Source organism: Trachinotus anak, unplaced genomic scaffold (assembly GCF_046630095.1).
Source record: "Trachinotus anak isolate AG129_WGS33_773 ecotype Australia unplaced genomic scaffold, CSIRO_AGI_Tana_v1 ptg000004l, whole genome shotgun sequence".
Taxonomy (NCBI): Eukaryota; Metazoa; Chordata; class Actinopteri; order Carangiformes; family Carangidae; genus Trachinotus; species Trachinotus anak.
Window position 1 is genome coordinate 12240059 of NW_027273855.1, and position 27411 is coordinate 12267469.

The following is a 27411-nucleotide window of genomic DNA, read 5'->3' on the forward strand; positions in this document are numbered from 1 at the left end:
TTAAGGGACTCAGCTATGCTACGCTTAGTTTGTTGTGGGCCTACGGACAGACACGCATTCCAACACACACACACACACACAGAGCTCGCTGCCAAGTCCACTTGATCGCACACAAACACACACGCAGGTTTGTAGTGTGTGTACCTGTGAGCGGATCTTGAGTGCAGGCCCCAGCTTTAGTCCCATGGTGCTGAGCAGGTGCTCCTCAGTGAGCAGCGGTAATGTCTCTCCATCAATGGCCTGCTCCCGAAACACCTGGCGAAGACACAGCCGCTTCAGCCTCAGCCGGAACACACACACGCACGATACACAAACTTACACATTCACTCACACAACCTATAAAACAGTGGCTGTATTCCAAAATGTTACATACCCATTTTGTCTCTTTAAGGATAGGTTCAGATTTTTCCAACTCGATACAAATTCACATGCCCAGATGTATATTGGAGGAGTTACTGGCTACTAATCATTTCTCCTGTCCATAGTGGCCCTAAAAAAAAATCTGTTCCTGGCATTACTCCAATGTTGGAGATGAGCGGGACAAATCTCACCGTGTTGTTCCAAATAACAAGGTATTTTGTGCTAAGAAGCCTGTATTTTTTAGAAGACTTGATTTGACTGCTGAATATCAGAAATCATTGTTATGCAGAACATGATTTTGTCTCCCATTGCCTACACTGGAGTCAAGCTAGGAAGGAATCTCTTTACACCATGGCCAGAATGATTACTGTAACTAATAACTCTTGAAACTTACATGTCATCATTCAGTCAGTATTGTTTTAAGAGACTAAAAAAGTTTTAAAATATTGTGCCATATTCTATTTTGTTAAAGATAGAAATAAAGGTAAGATTGGTCCATTTTTCTCAAATGCTGGATGTTTCATTTTGGAACAATATATGGCTATAGACACATATACGTTCACATTCGCATTCACACAAGCTACAGGTGTACCTCTACATGCACTGCTAACTCACCCTCATTCACACAAACACACAAAGCCCACAAATATGGCTGCAGTTGTGAACGTGACCATTCATGCAACCACACACATTCACAATAAACTTGAAAAAAGTACTGTGTTGCACAGGTTTAGTGCTTCTACCCTAAACATAATGAGATGCCTTTGAAAATGCTACAGTAACGCTGCAGTATGAATTATTTCTTTGTCATTATTTTCCTCTATTGTTAGTAGTCAGCCTGCCCCTGGCCTCCTTCCCCTCCTCCCTCCCTCTCTCTCTCTCGTCCCTCTCCCTATGTCCTCACCTGTGTGTATTCAGCACATCCGGCCAGGCTGCTTATGAAGCCACACACGTCTTCCACACTCCACTTGCTGATGTCCTCCACAGGATTTGCTGTGGCCGAGTCCTCCCCATCCATGAAAAGACCTCCCACAGAGCCTGAAAGAGCAGCAGTGGGTGAAAATGATGTGTCAATGTAAACACTGGGTACAAAGCTGCTAGTAATACTTCTCGCTTCTATTCCACATTTGTAGTGATGCAGAACTCAAACACTGCAAACTTTGAGACACTTCCAAGTCTTATGCTAAAACATTTTGAACTCCATTTTACAAAACTGTTGACAGTAATATTTCATCCTGATGAATTTGAAAAGGAGAACTCAGATATAATAATAATGAGAAGATGACACAAAGGTATTAAATTTACATACACAGAGCGAGAGTGTTGGTTGGTAAAATTCTGCCCTTCACCTGCTAAATTATTGACATAATTATAACCAACACGGGTTTCTGCTATGACCATATAGTACATGTGGCCTCCTCTGTAAAGTGGGTATATATATATAATATATGTGAGAGCATGTATGTATCACAGGGTTAAATCGCGCATTTATGAAGTGCTACAGAGACTTCAAAATATCCAGACATACACCATGTATTGTGATATAGCCTAAAAATATCACAATATTACTTATAGGCCATATTGCCCAGCCGTACTTTATGGTAGTTTTCTTGTGTTTGCAGTACAAGTATATGGACAAGGTGTGTGTGTGTACTATACGTATGTGAACAAACAACCCCCTCCTCCCTTCTTTCTGCCCACGTGGCTGTTCTGCTGGTAGTGTGCATAAGGGTCACACTGGGGTCAGAGGAAGGGCCCCTAACAGGGAGAGGTCTCCACACTGGAGACACGCACACAGAGTGACGCTAATGGGTTTCACATGTTTGCTTTCAGCCTTGTGTGTGTCTGTGTGTGTCTGTGTGTGTGTCTGAGTCCCTTACCCGTGTGAAAGTAAGGGTTGGCGTAGGGGAATCCAAAGGGGAACGACTGGGCGTGAAGAGCAGGCAGTGGTGGCATGAGTCCAGGTGGCAGGTGGTACTTGACATCAGCCTTGCCCAGTCCAGGGGTGAAGAGGTGGCGACTGGGTGACTCTGTACCTGCTGAGCTACAAGGGGCGCTCAGCCTTCCTGAGCACTCTCCAGTCTCCTTGGCACTGTCACACACTCCCTTGCTGCCAGTCTCTTTACCCCCATCTCTCTCCCTGTCCCTGGGTTTTCTAGTGGGCTTGGCACCGATGCCCTCCTGCCTCTCTGTGCACATCTCTGTTTCACTGTCTGAGTCCTTCATCTCCTCATCCTGCATCTCCCTGTCTACCTCCCTTCCTCTGTCCTCTCTTCCTCCTGTGTGATCCCCAGCACGGAGTTGTATCTGGGGACCCCTGCGGAGGGCCTTTCTGGATTCTGCATCTGGTCCAGCAGTGGAGCTCTGTGCCTGGGTGTCTTTGGGTGTAGAGGACGCCCCTGGTTGTTGCTGCTGGTGGTTGAGGGTTAGGAGGGGTGTGGCAGCTCCATGGCGAAGTACCAGCATTGCATTTGAACGGCGGGCCAGTTCCTCACGGAGAGGATGGCCCTCTGGGATGTCGTGGAGACTCCGCAGGGCTGGATGGTCAGGGGGCAGGCTAGGAGGTAGAGCTCCCAGAGGGTCGGAGCCCAGAAGACGTTGCTGCTGTCGCTGGTGGAGACTTTCCAACTCCTTCTGTCTCAGCAGCTCTGCTGACATCTCAAGTCTGAGGCAATGAAACATGCAGGAACTTTTAACATCCAGGCCAAATGTTACATTTTTTTAAACTTTATGTTTAAAAACTTTTAGCTGTTGTTATACTTATTATACATGCCTGTCACAGTAACTTTATTCTTACATCCTGTAATATTACAACACACACACACCTGGCTAGATTCTGCTTCCTCAGCATCTCCTGTTGTCGAGCAAAGATCTCAGCTTGAGCTGGTTGGAGGAAACCATACCCTATGATAGAAACAGCAAGAAAATACATACAGTCCTATAAGCAAACAATTAAAAGCTCCCACCTTAGAAAAAGTTAGAAATAAATAGATATCCTGCAACTATTACATCATTTTGGCGTTGAATCTTCTGGTTTGATACAAAGTCATGGAACATTTTCTTAATGTCCAGTGCAAATGTGGAAATATTATTTTTTTACCACTCATTGGTACTGTGCACGAATATCATCTATTTAGCCTTAGCATTACTTATGACTCACCAGGAGCTTGGCAAAGGGCAGAGGGCATGCCCAGGAAAGGAGGCCGCAGGTGAGGTCCTAAGGCGATGTGAGGGGCAGTTGGAGGGGACAGTAGGGGCGGCGGATGGGACAGTTCTCTGCAGACATGAATATAAAAAGACAATATTAAGCTGAATTTGGAATTTACTGAATGAATTAAAATGACAAGATCATTCAGCTGGAGGTATGTATAATACATGATGTTCAAGTGAATAGTGTTTTTTCCCCAGTACGTCACAGCTCCATCTTGGTGAATATGTGCACACTGCCACATCAATGTATACGGTGTATTTTTATCGGTGCAGCTCCAGAGGCCCCCATGTCGCCCCAGTGCCTCATCAGTCTTGTCACGCCGCAACAAGCGCCGCTGGCCATTTCTGTACCCTGGACTGCAGCCTTTCCTTCCCCTTGCAGCCTCACACATACACACACGCAATATATACACAAAAAGACACATACACACAACTCTAGACCCACACACATAATGAGGGCTGAATGCACAATGCCAGTGTGTCATGCTCCGACAGCTGGGGCGGCCCCTGTGTCTTGACCGGGGCCACGGGCTGAAGGACCTTCTAATTAACACTCATCCCTCCTCTCTCTTCTCTCCCTTTTTTACGCCCTTCTCCCTGATTCCCTCTCTCTATCCCTCTTGCTCTCTAGGCTGCATTGAAGCCAGTGAAAAGATGGAGCGTCCTGCAACCTCTGCTTCTGAAAAGGCCTCTCCATTATTGGCTTCGTCTTTTGTCCTCCTTGAGGGGGAAAGGCGCCTCTCACCTTTCTCCCTCTCTCTCCGTCTCTTGTTCTGTCTTACCCATCTTTTTTCTTTTCTTTACTCCTGTCTCTCTACTTTTTTATGACCTCTAAAAATCTGTCTTGTTCACTTTTTTCCCCCGCACTTTTATTTCTTTCACCTTTATAAATTTTTCTCTCCCCTCTTCACCACATCTCGTCCTGTCTCTTTATCCCGGCCTTGTCTTACCTCTTTGTATTCCTTTTAGATTCTCTCCCACTTCTTATTTTCACTATAATCCTTTCTCTCAGTCTATCCCTCTCTCTCTCAATTTTGTGCACATCTTCATGGGTATAGGGTCTGGAGTAGATGGTGATGCTCCCTGGCCGCTCAATGTCTGTTTTCAGGGCCTTTCTAAGCTCACTCTCTAGCTACCAACACCTCTTCCCTCTCCTGTCGCTTGTTTTTCTCCTCCTGAGCTGCTGCTATCACACCAATCAGAACTCAGCTGTGTGTGACAGCCGCCACACAAAAGCATACATGGGAAACAAGCAGAGGAAAACAACAAAATCAAAACCAACACTGGGACGCATGCAACCGCAAATATTGTTTTGCAACCGTGTTCAAATTAGCTAGCGCCTGCATGTCTCCCACCTCACTAAATGGTGAGGGAAAAGGAGAGAGAGGAATTGCAAAGAGGGAGGGCAGGCATAGAAGAGCGGGGAGATGAAATCGTGTGTGTGTGTGTGTGTGTGTGTGTGTGTGGGGGGGGGGGGGGGGGGGGGGTGGGGGAGGGGTGGAAACCATTCATCGATCGCCTCCGCCGCTGAAATGTTAATGCTAATCGTATAACCGCTCTCTCCGGCGGTGCCTCGCACTCCAGTGGCAGCTCCAATTAATCTTGGGTGAGGGCTGCGGCGCATGACCCCCAGACCCCGCTAGCCGCTGCTTATGTAATTACACCGCCCAGTGTGTAATCACCTGGCCTCGTCCCCCGGGGCTAGCAATTAGCCTTGCGACGCGCAGTTCCACTAGGCTTCGTTAAGGCGCCCGCAAAACTCCCATCCACCCCCGCCATGGCTCCCGCACGCCAAACGCCCATTACCCCCCCCGATATTCCCTCTCTTTCTTCCCTCTCCTTACACCGCCTACCCTTGCCTGGCGTTAGCCCGCAGATGAATAACGGTCAATTAAAGCTGCATGACTGGGGCTGCCAGGCGTCTGCGCCACCATAATTAGGCCTAATCACGGGGAGTGAGAGAGAGAGAGAGAGAGCGTCTGACACTCCCCTCCACTCCCTTCCTCCATCGCTCCCTCTCTTCCTCCTTTTATAGGCGGCAATTTTGAGGGAGGAGTGGCAGACATTAGTCGTTTTGAGCTTGGTTTGTGTGTGTGTGTGTGTGTGGTTTTCTTTTTGCCCTATCAGTGCATTTTGCTGGCAAGCCACTAACATGTTATAAAAAGATGAGGTTAAAAAAAACCCTCCCAGCTTTTGCATGAGACTGAAAATGGTCAGATTCACAAATGCAAGGTGCGCTCATAATCAGGCAAAACTTGCTATATCACTGGATGCCCCCCCCATCTCTCTATCTCTGCTCCTCTTCCCCACTGTCCCTCCCTCTCTCTCTCCCCCTCCCCCTCTCTCTCCCCCTCTCTCTCTCTCTGTCCCTCCCTCTCTCTCTCCCCCTCCCTCTCTGTCTCCCCTCTCTCTCTCTCCCCCTCTCTCTCCCCCCCCTCTCTCTCTTCCCCCCCCTCTCTCTCTCCCCCTCTCTCTGTCTCTCTCTCCCTCTCTCTCTCTCTTCCTCTCTCTCCCCCTCTCTCTTTCTCTGTCCCTCTCTCTCCCCCTCTCTCTCTCTCTGTCCCTCTCTCTCTCTCCCTCTCTCTCTCTCTCCTCCTCTCTGTGCCTCTCTGCCTGCAGTGAGGCCATGGGCTCCTGGGGAATTCACTGGTGTGTGACGACCTGTCAGAGTGGCGACAGCGGTCCCGTCCCACAGCAGCCCAGGCTGTGTGTGTGTGTCTATAGGGGTGTGTCTGTGTGTCTGTGTGTGTGTGTGTGTGTGTGACAGGGCTGCCCTTAATGATGGGAGCGTGGGGGGATTAGGAGCGCTTCGCGGCCGCCCTCGGCTCCTTCTCCGCAGGAACACATTTACACAGGAAGCTCATTAAAATGGATGAGGCTCCCTCCGCGCTCCTTCTCTCTCTCTCTCTCTCTCTCTCTCTCTCTCTCCCGCCCTCCCTTCTTCCCCTTATCTCACACTCTCTCGATCTCTGCACTCCCTATTTTGCTTCGTCTCTCTCTTTCCGTCATTTCGTCCTCTCACCATCTCCCCTCTTCTTCCCTGTTTTAAGCTCCCATGTTTTCCAGTTCCTCTCTTTCTCTCCCTTTCCCTTTACTTTTCTCTATCCCTCCCCTATTTGCCTTGCAGATGCTTGGTGAGCTTAGTGCCATTTAAGGCCAGACAAATGGAGCGCCAGGCTCTAAGCCCATCGAGCGGCCCTAATGATTTGTTTTTAACAATGGGCCCTAATGGGCCCCAGATAATCAATGATGAGGGGTCGATGGAAAGGTGAGCCATGAGAGAGTTGGGGGGGGGGGAGTGCTGTCTCTAACTCACTTCCCCGGTCTCGGCTTTTCATTCTGTTTTTTGCTTTTGCTCTTCAGTTATCTAGATTTTAATTTTGTCTTCATTGCAATCCGCTCTCATGTCTCTTCTTAACTTTCTTTGCTTTCTTTGCAGGTTGTGTATATTTTATGGAATGGGAAGAGTCTGGCATTTAGACACACATGTACATTACATGGCCAAAAGTTTGTGGACGTTACACCTGCATGAGATTTTTTTTCAGGCTCTTTATTCTTTTAGTTATAGTTACAGTGAGAGAGAGACAGGAAAGTTGGGGGGGGGGAGAGGGGATGGCATGCAGCAAAGGGCCACAGGTTGGATTCGAACCACGGGCCGCTGCGGTTAGGACTAAGCCTTAATGGTACACGTTCTACCAGGTGATCCACCGAGGCGCCCCGACTTAGATGAGATTGCTGAACATCTCTACACAAACCCATGTTGCTTTAAGGCACAGTCACAGGAGCATTAGCGAGGTTGGGCAATACGGCCTTTGGTGAAGTCTGTGATTCAGCTCATCCCAGAGGTTGTGGATCCACTCATGTTCTTTCACACCAAACTGAGAAATCCATCTCTTCATGGACCCTGCACGGGGGCATTACTCGTCAAAACACAAGGGGGCCTTCCCTCAACTGCTGCCACAAATTTGGAAGCACACTTTTGTCAAAAAAATATTTTATGCAATGGCACCAAGACTTCCATTAATAGGCAGTAAGGGACTTGGCCTAAAATATAAAAAAAACAACCCCTGACCAAAAGTACACAGAAGTATGTGTCTATGTACTTTTGAACCTATAGTGAATGTGCACAAGTGAATACAGGTGCAACAATATATAGATTTTGCATCACTCTTTGTGTGTTTCCCTTTTCTTTCTTCTTGCATTTCCTTCTTTCATTTGGACATTAGTCCAAGTAATGGAAAGGACAGTTCAGCGTATTTTCCCCATGAACCCCCTTTTTTACCCACACCAAAAAACATATTGAAAGCGAAAGGGTTAAAGAGGAGACGCTGGAAGGTAGAGGGGGGACGAGTGAGGTAGAGATGGATGGATGGAGGGTGGGGGAGCCCTAGTTAACTCTCCCCAGTCCTGTGTGGCTAATTACTCTGTGTGCTGCTGGAGAACAGCCGCGGCTCACTGAGTACATTCTCACTGCACCACCAGCCACACACACATATATATATATACACACACACGCACAAATTAGCAGCATATTCACACAAACATATTCACACAAACAAACCCAAATTCAATCCACATAGATGAGCACGGCCAGCTTGAAAAATGGAACAAATAAACACAAACGAACAATCAGCCCCCCTCCTCGCCTCAACACACACACACACACACACACACACACACACACACAATATATACACCCCCACAGCCTGCCAGGGCTGCACCACACAGCGCCTGGCCGCTCTGCTTCCTGCTTACATCCCCACACCTACCCCTCACCACCCCCCCTCACACTCACACCCTCCCCCCCTGTTGCCGCACCGCCGGCCCATTATCGATCCCCCGCCTCTCCCCGCGCCACATAAATAATCGACAAGCAATTACCCGCCCACTCCCGCTGCCCCCGGCTTTGTTTGGGAGGCACAGGGGCCAGCGCTGGGGGGAGAGGAGGGAGGAATAGCCGCGGATGCAGGCGTGCAGCTCCACAGTGGTAGCCAAGAGGTTACTGGATCCTTAGTTTAGCCATGTATGTGGAGATGCACATACATTCACACATGCACACACAAATGTGCACTGCGGCACGGTGGAAAAGCCAAAAATGAGATCAGATCTTGCACTAGGAAATGGGAGGAAGGCTGGAAAGAGAAGTGCAGTGGTGTAGTGATGCAGACTGGCAGCTGATTAACTCCTTCAACTCTTTCCCCCACTTACAAACATTCTCTCAACATTTTTTCATTGCGATTTTTATATTTATGTGTGGTCACATCAATCGTGGCCTCTTATGCAGTATTTATGCATGTGGAGATGTGGGTGTTGGGCTTTATTAATGATGAATAATACTGGTATTGCAGCAGAGCACAGTTGCAGTTTCAATAGCTAGCTATGGCAAGGCTGACATAGAGACCTGGATATCAAGCAAGTGTGTGTTTGTGTCTGCTTCTTACCTGTCGGTGTAATGTGCGTCCCGGTGCTGCGGCAGACCCTGCTTGCGTCTCTGGCTGGATGAAGAGGAGCTGCCCGCCGAGGGCAGGTGAGCTTCTAAGGCCACTGGATTCCTCACTGCTGCAGCCAGCGCCTCCTGACGAGCACGCAGCATGTCTGAATAAGGAGCGAAGGGGCAAATAGGGAGAGAGATGGGGAGAGTTGACAAGGCAAATATGATGAAGGATTAATAGTTGAGGCAAAGAGGAAAGACAAGGATTCAGAGGGGAAAAAGCAAAGGGGAGGCAGGAGAGAGGAGGGGATAAAAACAAATTTAACATCCAGCCCCTCACATCTATACTAAGATATTAAAAGAAAAGTCAACTGACTATACATTTCGCCAGTTTATAGGTGTTAAGTGTGTTGTACAGTAGCTCTAAGTGTAGACATGACAGGTTTTTGGGCAAACTAGAAGAAGTGAAGCATACTTTAAAAGGTTGTTTATTGTCCCGTAAGTATGCAAACAGCTCATAAAAATACTAATAAGTCATTTTAAAAATCTCACTCTGCTTATTTCACATTAATACTGAAAATGATTGTGATGCACTTTCTAATCCCCATGTTACACCCATATACACATACAGACACATGGGTGTGTAAACACACTTGTACTGAACAAAGATAAATGAAACAGACATTTTGGCAGAGGTGTATGAAATTAGCACACAGTGTTCAAATCCATCCACCACGCTTTGGAACTGAGCTGACCACTTAGAAGCAAACGTGAAGAAAAACTAGAAGGTTAGAAAGATGCCATGAAAAATTGTGGTGTGCATATGAAAATGTTTTGAAAACAAATAATGGTGTGTTTTTGTACAATCGAGCGAGCAAAAAGCAACTTCACACATCAGGTGCAGAGCATTTTTACCCCTTCACACCTTCGCCATCATCATTGCATCTTCTCCTTCAATCTCTGACTGCCCTCTCCTCTCCACCTTCTTGCCCCCTACCACTCGCCTCATTCCATCTCTTTCTTCACTCTTTCCCCGACTCCCAGCCACCCCTGTTCTCTCGCCCTCGTAGGAGAAGAGGCCTCATCATTATCAGCCAGGCCAGGCCACACCAGGAGACATGGCTTCTAATGAGAGAAAAATCCATCCTGCTCTCTCTCTCTCCTCCCTCCTCCCTCTCTCTCTCTCTGCCTCAATCTATCTATCCTCTCTGTGCTCTTCTCCGCCTCCTCCCCTCTCCTCTCCCCCCCTCCCCGCTTTTTTAATTAGACAGATCCCTCGGGAGCTAGGGGCCATTTCCGCCGCCGGTGCGGGTGTGATGTTGTCTCTGTGATTTAGGTGCTTGTGTGTGCGTGCCTGACTGTGTGTTTCTGTGTGTGTTGTGTGTACCGAAGCAGTTGAGCAGGCGCCGGAGTGGGGTGGGGTTGGGGGGGGGGGGGGGGGGGGGGGGGGGGGGGGGGGGGGGGGTGAAGCGACAGATATTAATGCGCCCTAGCTCCGGTGTATCGATCTGTTTGCTGCGCCAGGCCGCAGGGGACTCGACTGGCGGCAGACAAGGGTGTTTGTGTGTGTGTCTGTGTGTGTGTCTGTGTGTGTGTGTGTGTGTAAGGGGGAGATAAGGAAAGGATCAGAAGGAACTGGAGCCCAAAAGTGCACACGCTCGCACACACACAGTCTGTTGTGCACTTGCATACATGGTGTAGGGGTGACAGCGTGGAGGAGTTGACCTCTACGACATTACTGTGGTCACAATCCCACCTCACCAATTATTTTGTATGACTGCCTCAGTCAAAGGGGCCCTCCAGTGATTTAGTGTTGCACTTCCATAAAGTTTGGAGACTTCGAAGAGACAAATTTAAAAAAGAATGGTGCGGCCCGGTAGTCGAGTGGTTAGGGCGCGTACCATGTTGAGCGTAAGACGCTCTTAGCAGGCAGTCACTGGTTCGACTCCCGACCAGTCCGACTCTTTCCTGCATGTCATTCCCCTCTCTCTACCCCCTTTCCTGTCAGTCTCCACTTGTCTATAATAAAGGCATAAAAAGCCCAAAAAAATTCTAAAAAAAAAAAAAAAAATTTTAAAAGAATGATCAATCAATTCAGTAGAGCCCAAGATATCCCAGGTATCTTACAGCCAAAATATGACACAAGGAAAAGACCCTAACTTTTGGCTTCAGACTAAGAATTAAGGTCGAGCTCCAAAAAGACAGGATCTTACACTTCCCATGATGCAACACAACAGTGTCTTTGACTAGACCCTCCCTGTTTGGTTAACACCACGTCTTTCGAACTCCAGGCACCCAGGTTGTAAGACAGTTACTTTGGGTTAAAAATTTGTAGCCTCCAAGCTGAAATTACTTAACTGATGTAACTTAATCATAATTTTCTTCAACATAGCCCTTTTTAGACTCTCTGTATCTGGGTTTTCCAGAGCCACAGAGGACTTTAAACAACTGTTTCAAACAGGCTGAGTAGTCCTCTCTGTGATGGGTAAATTGACTTTGACCAGGGCCATAACCAGGAGTTTAAAAATACTGAGGTCTTAAGTCAAAATTCCACCAGCAGGACCCCACCCACTTAAGCCACAATCCAAATGAACAAATTTTTAAAATGAATATGCTAATTAATGCCTCTTTATACTGCTAGGTGGGTAATTCTGGTGGAGGTACTAATTAATGTTGATTTTATGTAGATTTTTGTCTAAAATCAGTCAAAGATATTTAGTCAAAAAACATAAGAGGTTCTATTTTTAACCCAAAGATGAGTCGATAGTAGCTTTGGCCCTGACTTTGATATGTTAAATAGGTGGAGCCCTTCTTTAAAACCACACAATACAAGCTGTCTAAAACTGTAAAAACTTTTAGTTTGATCATTTCTGTCTAGTATTTCATTCTCTTTTTATCCAGTCTATGTTCGTAAATCTTTACTTCATCATAGGTTCCATATTTTTAACCCCCCCCCCTTCTCTTTCATCGTGTGAATTGAGAGGAGCAGGGTCACCTGGGGCTCAACCCCCGTGTGTGTTTGTGTGTGTGTGTGTGTGTGTGTAGAGAGAGAGTAGGTATTCAGATTCAGAATTTAGCACTCTAAAACTCTTCATGTTGCTGGAACACAAGGGGAGAGTCCCTCTGACTGCAAATTAGAGTCTTAATTGTGGACACACATTTTTTCTTTTGCAAGAGTTATTTTGGGAGGTCCCAGTTTACCACTCGGACCCATCCCACTTATCCCTCCTTTGTGCCATCTCATTTTTCTCCCTGCCGTCATTCCTGGAGTTGGGCCTAAATCCCCCTGGTTAAGCTGGGTTTTCCTCGGCGTGAGAATGCAAAGGAGTGCTGTGCTGATACAGCTTGGCCGGCCTCGTGATGGATTTGGTAGACTGGCAGGTACACAAAAGCCAACATCCATCCCCAAAAGCACACCATACACCAGAAAATTAAGCATCTTTTCAGGAAGAGGTATTCAACCAGCACTGTAGGCTTAGCCAGCAGTAAATTTGTGGCGTGTTTGTCACATTCAATGTGCTTGACTGTTTGTACTTTGACCAATCCCATGTTTTCCAGCTCTTTGGGATGATAATAAAAAGATGTTGTGTACAGCTTCATGTTTCAAATCAGACTAAACTACATGAGACAAAACAGTAGAACACCTCTTCCATCCCACCCCTCCCTTCACTTTCATCTGGATTTCTACCCCCACCGTTCTCTTTCTTTTCTCTCTCCTTTCATCATATGAAGAGGGAGGGAAAGCCCTCCTGGCCATTTCTACAACCCCGCCACCCCTCCACCTCCACCTCAAATTTCAGCCCCTCCTCCCCTTCCCAACTCTTCCTTTGCCCATCAGGTCCAGAGAGAGCCTCTCAAACAACACCTTGCACCTACACATTCACACACACATCAACACACATGCACACACAGTTCCATCTCACCCCCGCCTCTTTCACGCACACACACTTTCATTTTCTGTGCCCTACACTTCAAACACATGAAAGGATGCTCTGCAGGGACCAAGGCTAAAGGGAGAGTTGGAGGTGGGGGTAAGGAAAGGAGGAAGAGAGGAGGGGGTATTAAAGCAGTGCTTGAGAGGGAGATGTATAGGAGAGATGGTGGTGGGAGCACAGTGGGGAGGGAGAAGGGGGTCACAGAGGCCCCATCGGAGACCAGGTCAATGTCAAGGGGCTCTCGCTGAAGTTATTCTCATCAGACTCGAGACAAAACAGCTGTCCCTGTGTCCCACCTCCTAGACTGTTTGTGTCTGAGAGTGTCCGTTTCTTAACAAGCTCCAACTGTTCATTTGAGCGAGAGAGAGGATTTAAAGGTAGTGTGAGTAAGTTTTCTACATAAACTTGTAAACTGTCAGTGGGTAGAAGGATGAAGTTGCCAGGTGTGGAAGAAAAGGAATGTTAGTAGCACCAAAGGCTTGGCTGTCAGGGAGCGTTGGCAAAGCCTGTTATGCCCATGGCTCATCATCCGCTTAGAGGATCTGACACACACGAACGCAACAGTGGACGCAAACACACACGTCGCTAGAGAGAAATCTTACCATGAAGTTGTGTCTTAAATGGTAGTTGTATTTAAGCGCATGACCTGAGCATCATTATTAAACCGTAAACTTGTATGTATGAGGGTTTTTTTTCTTCATTCTTTGCTCTGGGAGAAGTTATTTATTCACTCTTCCCTCATCTCTGTTCCTTCCTCATTTCCTTTGACCATTTCTCTCCTCAGATTTTTTTTCACTCCTATTTTTGGTGTCTCTTTACCTCCATCTCTTCTTCTTCTGCACATAGAAAGCTTTTAAGTGCATCTTGGAAGAAGAATGCACAAGTGCAGAATAAAGGATAGTGTGGAAACTATCAAACGATTTGGAATGTAGAAGTGAAGAAACGGAGCGAGTATGTCTGTATTGCGCCAGAGCGTCTGCCTCGTACCAGCAAGGCTTCTGGGAAAGGAAGCCAATGATCAGACTGCACTCTGGGCCATAAAATCCCCACAATGCACTGCATCTTGCCTCTAACTCCTCTAAGACACAGGGAAAAGGCAATTAAAGCGTTTATAGGCTTCGCCCCCTAGATTTGCAGCCAGCAATTAAAAATCATTACTAATCAAATAAAAATAAAAGTAGCTCAAACTACAATTCAGCCAGGGCATCGATTGGATTTATGCTACCACGAAAGAGCTCATAAAAATCGGTAGGACTTTATGTTACATTCTTTACAATAATGTGAGAAAAAGGTTAACATTTAATGGCAGGCAAAGTGAAATGAATGTAAAGCCAGCTTATAAAACCCAAACAAGCCAACTTTTCTCATTTTCTTTTTTCCCCTATCAAACTACAATTCTCTCATGCTAAAACCAGTAAATTTTTATGCGTCTGTAGAAATTGAGAAAAATTGGGACACACTAGTGGTTTCCAGAGTGTTGGGAGATTTAGAGCCCTGGCAGGCAGCCAATGAGAGCTTCCGAATCAGTCGTGGCGTTGATGCATGTGAAGGCTTGTGGGTGTTGTTAACAACGGAGAGCCATGGTGGTCAGAAATCACCCTGAGTGACACTTTGACACTGGGTTGGCAAGCACCGCAAATAGAAATGTCAGCCATCTCCATGGCTGGGTTTTTACTATGGCAGCAGTGTGGCACAACTGAACATGGTACCCTGAACACAGTACTATGCTCTGGGGTTACAAAGTAGCACGGCATCTCGGTTACTTAGTGACAGGTGATGGAAAAGGATTTTTTTTTTACAGAAGCTGGTGAAGTGCTTTCAAGGAAACTCTTACTTTGAAGTAAATCTCAAACTAACTCTCAACTTACTTCAAAACAAAGAAAAAGACTAAAAGAAAAGTACCTCTCGATCTTTCATGAGTCAGTTCTTAGTGGGAACACTATTTGGAATTTAAAACCCAACTGTACACTGAGGTATATGTGATGTAACAAGATGAATCTGAGTGCACTGCAGATATTTGAAAGCCAATATAATGAAAGTAAGGGTGATGATGACGATGATGGCCACACACACACACACAAATACAGAGCCTGTGGACTGACCGTGGCCGGGCAGACCCATGCTGCTTGCCAGCTGGTAGAGGCGTTGCTGCTGCTCCTCATAGGACCCTTGCTCGCTGAGCGCTGACATCATGCGCCTGTAGTGCTCCTCAGGGCTCATGTGTCTGTGGCTGCTGCCTGCCTCCACTACCGGACTCTGGGAGTTTTCTGAAGAGATGAGGGAGACACTCATATTATGACCCTACAGTGATTGTCAATATCCAACTCATCAGTACATAAATATGAACTTGAAACTCCAGGCCCTAAAACTCTATTAGGCTATTAACTTAATGCTGTACACCGAACTCTCTCTTCAGCATATGATTAAATCATTGTTTTGTGTATTCATCTGAGTCCACATTCATCTGTGTGTCAGTCATGATTGTGAGGAATTTGCCTTAAGCACACACTCAAATTTACATTGTAGCTTCAGATCGCTTGTGTCTCCAAATGTCAGCCAGAGGTCACAGATTTTGAAAATTTGTAGTTCAAAACACAAAATCACATTTCAGGGCATCACTAAACGGAACACTTCTGTTTAGCAACCTGGCAAAGGGATAATAGGAGAACTAAATCTAATACTAGTGAGTCTGACTTTTTCTGAAAAAGAGGTTCAGTCACTGCTGTTCAGGAACCAGTTTGCATTGTTTTACATGTTAATTCCTCTGAGCAGTGTCTAAACCAAACTGCAGAATTTAATTTGAGGAATCTGAAGGGAAGGGAATGAGTTTCTGTCACATTTTGTGATTTTGGCTCATAAGACAGGTGTATTTTAGGATAAAAATCACACCTTGCACAACGCTAAAAAGATTACAAAATAAAATCAGGACACATTGCCACAGCAAACATGATAAACCTAGAACAAAGAATTACCCCAAATTAATTTTATACACTGTTCCAACATGCATATTTTTGATCAGTGCACTGATCACTGCTCTCTTTGACTTGTAGCCTTCCCCAAATATCTGCCAGAAGACATGCTTGTACACAGATCATTCGTTAAGAAGTCGGCACTGATGGACTAGAAGCTTCTTCAGATGAAGTTATACACATACAGGCATGCATTGTTAATCGTCTGAGCCTGACCCTAGCATGAACTCGCCATTTCTCTGACAGAGAGTGCAGCAGTATCCATGCTAACAGTGGCATAGGGTGAAAGGCTGTAAGTAGGATTGTTTTGCAATATTGCATTTTGACTTTATCTAACGTAGACCATAAAAGACCCAAAAGAAAAAGAAACACTCAGTATCTACCACTGTGTGTATGTATGTACTGATGTGCAGTGTTTAAGGTGTTGTGAATACAATGTGGTGTATGATATCTATCTAGCTGTCAGTCCCCACACTTAATCTCTCTCTCTGAACTCCCTCCTCTCTCTCGCTCCGTCAATAGTAACATGATCTAAGGTAAGGGTGGTGGGGGTTATGGGAGGTGGTTAGGGAGTTAGAAGAGGGAGAAAGAGGATGAGGAGGAGGAGGGAGAAGCAGAGGAAAGCAGGGGTTATTTTTACCACCCTCCTGCTTATTGAAACCTGAGCCTGGCCCCGGGCAGGCGAGCAGGAGTGGCGCTGAGGAGCGGAGGTGGGGTGGAGGTGGTGGGGGAGGAAGAGAGCACGCAAGCATCTCTGTCTCCACCGCCAAGCTCCAGCTAATCCACCCAAGGTCCTTGAGTGTGTGTGTGTGTGTGTGTGTGTCTGTGTGCGCGCAACTAGTCTGTGCCTGTCTTAAGTTTTTTTTGCTCTCTAAACACAGCAGGGGGTGCCGACTTTGCAACTGAAAGAAAAACAGACATCATTTACACAGCGGCATCCAATCTCTCCGGCTCCATCCATACTCTGCCCTCTCAGTCTCTCTCTCTCAATCTATTTCTCCACCTGCATTAGTCATTAAGTGTCTGACGCCAAACAGACACAAAAAGATGTAACATGCATTGGTAACACCCATATAGGAACACACATACAGGTGCAGAGTCAAGGTTTGAGTGTGGACGGAGCTCAAGGTTAAGACACAGGATAAGCTGTGTTTTGAATTGGCTTAAATACACTTCTCTGGACAGCAGGCTGCACACACACTTACACACACAAAAACAATGTCTCTGTCTTCCTTATGAAAATGTACAGCAAAGAAAGAGTTTATATAAGGCATATATAGGGATTGTTTGCTTTAAAGCCACAAGCCTAACCACACATACTCTGAAACACAAAGTCAGAATAAAAACACACAAGCCCCATTTGCCTTAAAAGGAAGCCAAGCCCGAGTACACAAACAGACATGCACACAGATAAACACACACACACACACACACACACTCTGTGACACAAAAACACACCCACAAAAATCCATGCATCTTTCAGAAGCTGGGTTCTGTCTAAGTAAGACTATAATGGCCAGGAATGAGTGCTTCCCTACACAGTGAAAGAAGAGGAGGCTGCAGGCAGGGCAGCTCTCAGTCAAAGGTCAACCAGAGGGCAAAGGTCAAAACAGGGTTCATGCTGAGCTCTACACAACTCAATCTGACCTCCAAATGCACTTATGCAAATATACTCACCTATTTTCCCCCATAAACCATCATAAAATAACATTATAAAAATATTTGTAATAATCACAGCTATTTGTGTGACATGTGTGTGCTGCTGATGCTGTTTGGCTTACATGTGGTCTTGGAGTGTGTATGTGTATGCATGTTGTTCGTGTGTCTGCAAAGATGAGGTTGGATGTGTGGTGAGCTGCCCTTGGCTTTGCCTGCTGTATAATGCATCAGTCAGGAAGTCTACCTCAGGAGCCCAGAGGGACAGGCCTTGGTGGCCGTGCCGGCTCCACGTCAGGGGCCCGGTTTCACACCACACCAGGGAAATATAAATAATAGAGGATGGCGACTGGATTCCAGCGCTACAGAGGGGCATCGTCTTGCCAAGGTGTGCCTTGTCAAGGTCTGTCATAGAGAGCTAATTAAAAGTTAACAGTGAAGAGTGTGTGCTAGGAATCCACCACAAGATTGATAATATTATACATAAATGGCATATTATCCAACATATTACTTTATTAATTATTAAGATATCATATTACTGTATTTACTGTATTGGGAGGAAAGCAGAAATGCCGGCCACCCAGGCTCCTTTTATCCTGTTAAAGGGTGAGTTCACTCAAATCAGCAAAGATATATATGCAACTGTGTTGGTATAAGACAAAGAAGAGAGTTAACAGAGAGATGGCATAGAACTGTGTCATCTAGTGTGTGAGAAAGTGAGCATGTGTGTAAGGCAGTGTGTGTCTATGTGTGTGTATATTCCCATCATCACAATAACCCCAACACACTGACCACCAGCAGCTAAATCAATACTGCCTCATTTCTCCCTCTCTTCACTCTGCAGCTTCCATCCTTTCTCTTCCACTCTAACACTCAGTCACACCATCTTCTTTCCTACAGTTTTCACACATTACCTCCCAGAGAATACATGTCCAAGCACATCTGTAACGTCACAGCACACAAGTACACAACACGGTCTTACCTTTGGGGGATACGCTACGTGACTTCTTGCTGTCAGAGGGACACTCACTGCTGCTGTTGGGAGAGAAGCTTCTCCTCTTGCCTAAAAGGGCATCTGTAAACACACACACACACACACAAAGAGCAGTCAGTAAAAAGACCAAAGTAAAGGCTTGATATTGCTGCTCTGCTCTGTGTCTACCTGTATACATGGCGGCTGCTTTGGAAATGCAGAGTTAGAGGAGGGAGAGTGAAAAGGAGCCAAAGAGGGGAAAAAAGTGATAGGTGGAGAGAAGGAGAGAAACAGAAACAGAGCGAGTGAAGCAAGCCATGGACGTCTGGAGATGTGCTTGTTGGGGGCCTCCACTGCTATGGATGATCTGTCCGATTCATTCACGTGTGTGTGTTTGTCTCCTTGAGGGAGGGAGGAGGGCTGTGTCTCTCTGTCCTCAAGTGTTATCACTGTTCTTCCTTTCTCTCTTTTCTCTTCTCTTTTTCCAGATGTTGGCACAAAAGCCTTTGACTGAACTTAAGTTCACCAGAGTCTCTCTGCCTACATTATGTTTATGTGTTTATTTTTAGTCTTTGTACCTCCACATCAGACACCTCCCGCCTCCCACCTTGTTGCTATCATCCCCTCATAAACACACTTCTGAGCTACTCTTCTGCTTCCTTCCCTCTCTCTCCTCTCCTCTAGGTGTGCTTAAAACCTCCTCCCATCAGGAGCTCTCTCTCGCCTCCCATTAACACCCTTCCTGCCTCCTCCTCCACCTCCTTTTCCTCCCTGTTCTCCCCCACCTCCTCCCCTGCCACCAAAGAGGAGCATCTAGTGTACAATTACAGCACCCCCTACTGCCGCCTCCTCCTCCTCCTTTCCTCCCCTCTCATCCCGCTCTTCCTTCCCGCCCCATCGCCTCACGTCCACCCCCCTCAAACACACCTCAAATCAATACAGCCCTAATCAGAGAGGGAGGGGATCCACAGCACATTGCACGCAGCACCAGCAGGAAGGAAAAAGCCGTTTGTCATTGCCCTCTCTCTCTCCCTCTGTCTTTCTTTCTCTCTCTATTTCTATCTCATGCACCTCTGCTTTTTCTCTAACTCTGTTTCTTCTTCCACACAGACAGCCAAACCACAGCAGCAACTGCTTCCCCTCTTTCTCTTTTTTCTCACTTTCTCTCTCTCACTTCCCTGTGCATATTTTTAGGGATGGGGGGTGTTTTGTTTTCCTCCCTCAAGGAGAATGGTTCCTCTCTGTGTGTCTCTCTTTTTCAACAAAGCAATTTTTCATCATTTGCACAGCATGTGTAAATAGCACGGAGAAACAATGAACAGCAATACTCAAGCAAACAACATTTGACGATTTCTGTCATGTGTCTACTCCTGATATTGTTGTTATCGTAGCAACAGAAGGACAGTCATCAACAAAGGGGTGAAGCTATAGTGAGGTCTGACCTGTAACCCTTAACCTATCTCCCAAACTTATGTCCTTTCTTCTCTATAACAAGACACAGACAGACAGGGAGGGGAAAGAGACAGAAAGAGATTTAGTCGGGACTCGGAGGATTTTGTTGGACTGCTGAAGGAGCCCCGGCGTTGATGAGAGGGTGAGTGAGCAAATGAGAAAGGGAGAGAGAGGGAGAGGGAGGAGGTTCACTAATGATCCAGTGTTTGATGTTGCCTCTCAGGTCCTGAGGAAATCCACTCCCTATACCACCCTAAAGAGACAGTGGGGGGCAGGGGGGAGTACTAATGGAAAAGTGCACACACGCACGCACACACACACACGCTCAAACTGAATGTCTTTTACAATTTCTACTTTTTCTGTCATCTCCTTTATGATCTCTTATTCTGTTTTTTTCTCATTTTCAAATCCTGTTCAGTACATATCTTTCACTGGTCAAAACAAAAAACACAAAAGCTCTCTATCTATCCTATTAGTGGAATATTAATAAAGACAGACAGAGAGAGAGAGAGAGAGAGAGAGAGAACCCCCCATTAGTAAAACCCCTTCTTCTACCAAAGACACACACACATACACACATGCTTACACCCACACCCAGAGCCTCTCATGATCAAACACACACACACTTGAGTCGTCTCTTGAGCCAACCTCACTCAAGACACTCTGTCTCCTGAGCAAGTGCCCGAGGGCCAGAGATTTGAGGGCGGAAAGCTTTTAAAGCCAATTAAATGGGGCTTCTTAGAGCACCGGCGCTCCCTTTTAATGCTGAACCCTGAGCTCTGCTAGCGTCTATGCTAACCCTTTTACTCCCACTAACACCGCTTACAGTCAAGTTTGCAACCCTGGGCTTTTCCATATCTCCTGCTTGTTAATATTGCTGAGGAATTAGTGGTTTTGGAGTCAGGAGTTTTATTTTGGCTTCAAGGCTGTGATTTTAACTGTCAAAAGTGCAATAATTAAGTTGCAATTGCACTGCTACGGTATACCCTCTGTTTTTGCCATTCATGGTAAACAGAGAGTCTAGGCTAACTTTTTTCTTTTTTTTATGAAGTTGGTCTAAACACACCATATTCCAGGCTGTGCCTCAGTTCCTCCTTGCTAGTTAACCTCCTCCTTATCTGCTGTTGCTCCCACTGAGAGAAAAGAAGGATGAGAACTGAAGTACAGATAGAGACAGAGGAAACAGCAGGACCTAAACCACTTCTCTTTCATGTGACACCACCAGGGTGAACCATCAGGCAGGGGAGCATTCCTCTTTCTCTCTTACTTTCTGATTTCCTCTCCTCCCTCAAACTTTAGTCCTCCTCCTCTTCTCTCTCCATCCCATGGAGCTTGGTGACAGCTCAGACAGCCAGACTCCTTAATTCCTCTCTTACTCCGTTAATCTGTCATCTTTATCAGGCTGGGGAGGGGGGGGGCACTATGCGAAGAGGGGGGGTGGGGGGGGGGGGGGGGGGGGTGACAGGCAGGGACGTGGGGTGAGCCGCCAGCCACAGCCCCTCGATCAATCTCCACATTACAGCTGACAGAATGGTGCTAATAACTTATTGATCACCCCTCCGTGCACCGGGGCCTCCGCCGGCCCTGAAAGCCCTGCCATTGATTGGCTTACGGGCCGATGCAGCTGGGAGAGGGATGGGAGGACGGGGGGTGGATGATGGAGATGGGGAGAGAGGTGCCACTGCCAACATGTGCAAATGTACACATACAACAACACTGCTCCATACAGTGCTCCTGTGTTTATCATGTTCTATGTCATTTCAATAGGAAGTGAGAAATTAAGAGAGGTGAAGAGAGAAGATGATGATGAAGAGAAGAAATGGCAGTCAACTGAGTACAATATAGCCATCCTTAAAGTGAAAAACTCTGACATTCTTATATAAATGAATGTCCCTTTTGCCATGCAGTATAGTTGTGTAACACAATGAAAAGGCCTGGTGCACAGGTGGTGAGGCACAAGACTGATGTTTCCATCAGTAGAAACAGTGGTTTGTTTAGAATAGCCCTGTGCTGTGACAGCAACTGTTATGATAGTTACTTAAAAGAAGTTATAAATTACTAATAATTACATGTCTTCATTGTTTTCATTCATAAATTATTCTATGATAAATGGTAATACAAAAAACTTTGCTGCTGAGTTTATTTCTAAAAGTCCATCAAAAAGGAAACATCAATGGACACAAACCTCTCAGTATATTATCATACAGGTGTTTCTGGCCTGGACATAACTTAACGCCTCACAATGAAATCTTTCTGAAGTTCAAAACAATGTAACTATATTCTCTTCTTTAATTACCTGGTGTCATCTGTCCTTCTTAAATGTAAAACTTTATTCGTCAAATCTTTCTGTGTCTGTCATCCCAGCCTTCATCTGTCTTCTTCTGCTTACAGTGGCTGTTGCTAGGCAACTGTTCATGCCAAAATATCAAAGTCCTTATAGGCAAGTTTTGCCACTCAGCAGCCATCTTGGCAATGCCCCCGGGCAGTTATTTGGGGCAAACATACTAGGCACCTATCTAAATGAATGGGGAGAGAGCCACAACTGCACCAGGACATTAAAAAAATTGGGTGATGACTTTGCCCCCAAAATAAGGTTTAAAATGTTTTTTTTCTCTCACAGGTTGTACTTCCACTAGCATGTGCAAGGTTTTGGTACAAAAACACAACTGTCTTGACATGTTTTACCATTCACTAGACAATTTGCTTACTTGGGAGAGGGGCAGGACGTGTCACAACTGGCATCTTTAGCCTTATTGACTTTTTACTCAGGATTCATTCAGTGGTTTGTCTCCTCCCTTATAACATCTCTGATAATAAATATATATACATGTACAAAACAATGCTAATGTCACAGGTTATTAAAGACTATTACAGTTTTTTTTTTAAGTTTTTTGGGGGGATTTTTTTAATGCCTTCATTAGATAGGACAGTGAGAGAGTGACAGGAAAGTTGGGGAGAGAGAGGGAATGACATGCAGCATAGGGCCACAGGTCGGATTCTACCAAGATGCCCCAAGGCTATTACAGTTTTAAAAGCATCATCAAATAAGGATAAATAATTCTGCTGAAATTCTATGTATACATAGTATAATATGTTTGCTAAAATGCATTTTCAAAACATTTTCACCAGTGCTGCTCAGGTGTGTTGTTCTTAGTAATGCATCACTCTAAACACCAGGGACAAACAGAAAAAAGTAGTTTCACAAAAAAAAAAAAACATACCAAGCTGACACTTCTCGATTAGTAAGTGGCCTTTGTGCAGTGAAAAAAAACAAACCAAACCCAACCAAACCAAAAACAAAAACACCAATGACAAAGATGCCATTCGTGTGAAAACTAAAAAAAACAAAACTTGGATTAAAACTCCTAGTTAGTTCCCCCAAAAGGAAGGAACTACTTTAAGAAAAACTTTATTGTTAAGTTAAAGCTTAATAAAGTTGACAGAGGCATTATATGAATATACTGTATGTCTTATGCACTGTAACCCTGAGAAGCCATTTTGTTATTGCAGAACAATTACATCCCTATTAACCAGTGGGATATGTTAAAATATTTATAACCCAAATATCCCTTTATAGTTATCTATGACAGAGCTAATATCACCAGAAATCATACAGTGTTTACTTTTGTTTAGAATTGCCTTTATAATGCTAATTATGTAATATCTGTCTGATAATACTTTAAAAGCAATCCTCACTCAGAGTCAGTTTGGGAAAAAAAATAAGGTCTTGCACAAACACGCTAGGCTGCAGATTCACACGCAAGCAAACATCTAAAACCAAGCATTTAAAACAACACATGGAAAGGTGCACATGCACAAACATACAAACACACACACGCACACACACACACACAAATGTGCTCAGACCCGAAACCACTGCTGCAGCCTTCAACCACACACACACCGACAGGCTGTAACTGCCTCTGGGAGTCTGAGTGCAGGGAGCAGAGGAGAGAGAGTGTGGCGGTCCAAAAACACCTTATCTGCCTGTTTGAGTCTCCGGTCTGACCGCAGAGCCACGGTTTACAGTCTCCACAGGCAGCCAGACTCTCAGCGTCGGCGCCCCTGCTCTCCCCCTCCCTCCCTCCTTCCCTCTTCCCTCCCCTCCACCTCTCATAGAGCCTCCGAATAGCCAGCGGCTGGAGAGTGAGAGAGCAAATGAGGAAGCAAGGGAAGGATGGAGTGGAGAGGAGAAGAAGGGAGGCAGCCCTCCTGTCTATCCCTCAGATTTAATTAACGGCCCACTCCAGTGCAGAGACGACCCAGTAGGCCTGCTTCCCTTTCCTCCTGACCCACACACACACAATCATACGGAGCCGTCCGCCGCCATTGCTGCCGCCTGCCCTCCCCTGATACCACCACCGCACTCATTCATCTCTCTTTCCTCTGTCTCTCTCTTTCCAAATGTTTCTTCAATCACAGTATCACTGTTTCTCTCTCTTCTTTTCTTCTTTTCTCCCTACAGATTTTTTTCCTCTTTGCTTTGTCTGTTTTTTAATTTCTCTCCTGTCTCTCAGATTCTCTCCTTCCACAATTCATTGGTAGATGTTAAACACTTTTGGAGGATAAGTCAAATATGAGAATTGACTGGCAGAACAGAGTAAGACAAATCATAGACAGCAAACTGTGTTTTCCATGTCATTCATCTCCAAGTCAAATAATCCACTGCTCTAAAACTTCATACACATTACACCCACCTATGTATTTGGATGCAAATTTGAACCTGTGCTGATTTTACGTGGGCCCGCATCTGTATAACTATGTGCTACTTGTGTGTAATTGTGTGTTTGTGAATGTGTGTGCGTCTAATTTCACTGGCAGACAGAATTAGAGCCAGTGGCTGATCGGATTGGACTTGTTTACAGACATGGAGCGAGCCGCTTAGGCAGCCTGTTAAATCTCCCTTTAATGCTCAAACGGACAGATTTTAGGGTCGTAGACCCCCTCTGGCGTAGGCCACAATGTGTTCACTCCCTCCTCCATCACCACCCCCCATCTACCTCTATTCCCTCTTGTCTTTCTTCATTAATACAACTACTCAGGGCTCTGATTTATCCATTAACTTTAGCAGCTGATTTGGCTGGTATTTGGGTGGAAATCCGTCCCAAACCGGGGTCTAAGACACTGGCTGGGGTGGCTGTTGAGCAGCCTAATACCCTTCACCTTCCACCCACCATGCCTGATATCACAGGCACCGTATGGACAATTAATCTGGCAGACAGAGGAGATGAGCACAGAGAGAGAGAGGGTATGGAGGTGTTGGGTCTGGGCTGATTATGCCTCTTGCTGTGCCTCTGGCTAATGGGATAAGAAGGGACAGGGTCGAACCCCGGGCAACAGGGGAACAAAGGTATGGTCTTCACTGATACAAAGGCAACTCATTCTTTAATTTGGGGTAAATGTATTTGTTTTACAGTGTGGATTAAGATTTGATGATGGGTGTTTTCAATACAGCTGATTCATTTTTAAAGTCAGTATTTTAGATATATTCCTGAAGGAAAATGTCCGCATAGATATTGGAAAAATAAATCTTTAATAATAATAACAATAATAATAACTTTGGTTGGGTTGCTGTGAAGTCTACATACCTTTGGATTTGATAAACTACACAAACATATGTGAATAAGTAAACAGGTACAACTAACCCAGTGTGGCAGAAGCATCCATTACAATAGGTTGATCGCTGAATAGTGATATCCACAGAGGCTCTTTTACAACCATACGTCTTTGATGGCTGCACAATATCCTCACACAAGCTACTTGACAAATAGATGGGATTAAATGCTGTCTATGTTCTGTCTGTAAGCTGTAACAAAAGCTCTTAGCTTAGCATACGCACACCATGGTTCCTCTGCTCACATGAAAATGGATTAATGGCAAACAAAGCTATTTATTCAGAGGTAATTTAAAACAGGGGGTTTAACAAAAATCCTGGAGTGTGGCAGAAAATGTGGGAAGAACATTAAGTAATCAACTTAAGAGCGACCTTCAGGAATGAGTAATAAGCTTATGTTCAATTCCTCCAATCTCACAAATTAGAGTAAATGAAATGGGTAATGGAACATTTACATATGTTACAAGAGATGAATTGTAAGATCACATCATCAGTCTGGGTACAAAGAAAGAGAGAGAGAAAGAAGACATCCTAAACTTTGCCTGTATTACACACACATACTGACAATCCTTTACACACACACACACACACACACACACACACACACACACACACACAGCATCACTGGGGGTCCTACCTGTGTGTCCAGTACTGGTGTTGTGATCAGAGGCTGACTGGCCCTCGGGCATGCCGTGCTGTCTGGTGTGGTGCAGGTTGGAGATGATTGTAGAGAGGTCACTGTCACGACTAACACGCACAGACATACAAACACACAAACAAACACACAGAGAGAGGAAAGAGATGGTGAACGCATTTAAATGCAACCCCAAACAAATTTAATTCCATAATGCCATCTAAACCATCATGTGATAAAGCAGCAGTGCATAAATTCATGCTATTTCACACACTACTTACCACTGAAATCCTCCACCCAGACAGACCTGTCCTCTCTGAAATGCATACCTCCACACAGACTCACCAGCTACAAGTGGCTGTCCTGTAAAGTGGCTCGTAGCTCTGAGGTGTGTAATACACTCTGACAGACTACCGCATCCAGCACTTTTGGGCCTCATCCCTACTCATCTTCCACACTAAGATGTATTAACGAACATATTCACAACTCATAAGTAGTTTAGCAGCTTAAAACCTGATTATGGCTCTTTTTAAACTGCGGCCGCCAACAGCTGTTTTAGAGAAATATAGCAATTGAATAATGTGAAAAGATGTGATGAAAATTTAAGATAAAATAAAATATCAAGCAAGCCTTGAAATGGTAGGAATTTAGGAATGTAATATCTATAAGACAACACAATGAATCTGTGGTATATGACACTGTCAATTGCAAACAATTGTTTTTTTTTCTGTTGTCATGCCTACACTTGTCATGCCTACACATGAGGTCCCTCACAAACAAACAAAACTGTTCAGAAGAGTCTCTCATACACCCTGTCCTGCCCTTCAACACCCAAAGGAGGAGCAGGAGGAGGGTTTATAGATTATGCCTAGATCTGGTTGGAGCCACTCTGCCCTTCCAAATGCTCAACCAGCCGTCTTTCTAACCATCCCACACCACTGCACCCACACAACTGTGTCATGGAGGTATTTCATTTGCAATCTGATTACCATCCTGATCGCATTAAATGGCATAATGATGGGAAATAGGCGCTTAGTGTTTGAGGGGAGTATAGCAGCCGTGCAGTACAAGTGTAGTCACACTGTAATGGCAAACAGCTTGTGTGGTAGGAGAGGTAGAGGACTGAATATTTTTTAGTTTACAGTCTACATATCATTTACTGTTAAATGACTGTGAC

General features: G+C 45.4%; 1 protein-coding gene across 7 annotated transcripts in view; it reads right to left on the reverse strand.

Moving 5' to 3' along the window:
* The window catches only part of samd11 (sterile alpha motif domain containing 11), an 83777-nt gene that overhangs the window by 1886 nt on the left and 54480 nt on the right, over positions 1-27411 (reverse strand). For 6 of the 7 annotated variants that reach the window (XM_071475946.1, XM_071475947.1, XM_071475944.1 and 3 more), the window contains 9 exons: positions 26238-26347; positions 18544-18636; positions 15039-15203; positions 9012-9165; positions 3521-3636; positions 3186-3264; positions 2241-3025; positions 1265-1398; positions 145-255 (listed from right to left, as the gene is read on the reverse strand). In XM_071475946.1, the coding sequence (XP_071332047.1) occupies positions 145-255; positions 1265-1398; positions 2241-3025; positions 3186-3264; positions 3521-3636; positions 9012-9165; positions 15039-15203; positions 18544-18636; positions 26238-26347 (1747 nt within the window). The remainder of the gene's footprint in view (positions 1-144; positions 256-1264; positions 1399-2240; positions 3026-3185; positions 3265-3520; positions 3637-9011; positions 9166-15038; positions 15204-18543; positions 18637-26237; positions 26348-27411) is intronic. The other variant, XM_071475945.1, reaches the window with a different exon arrangement.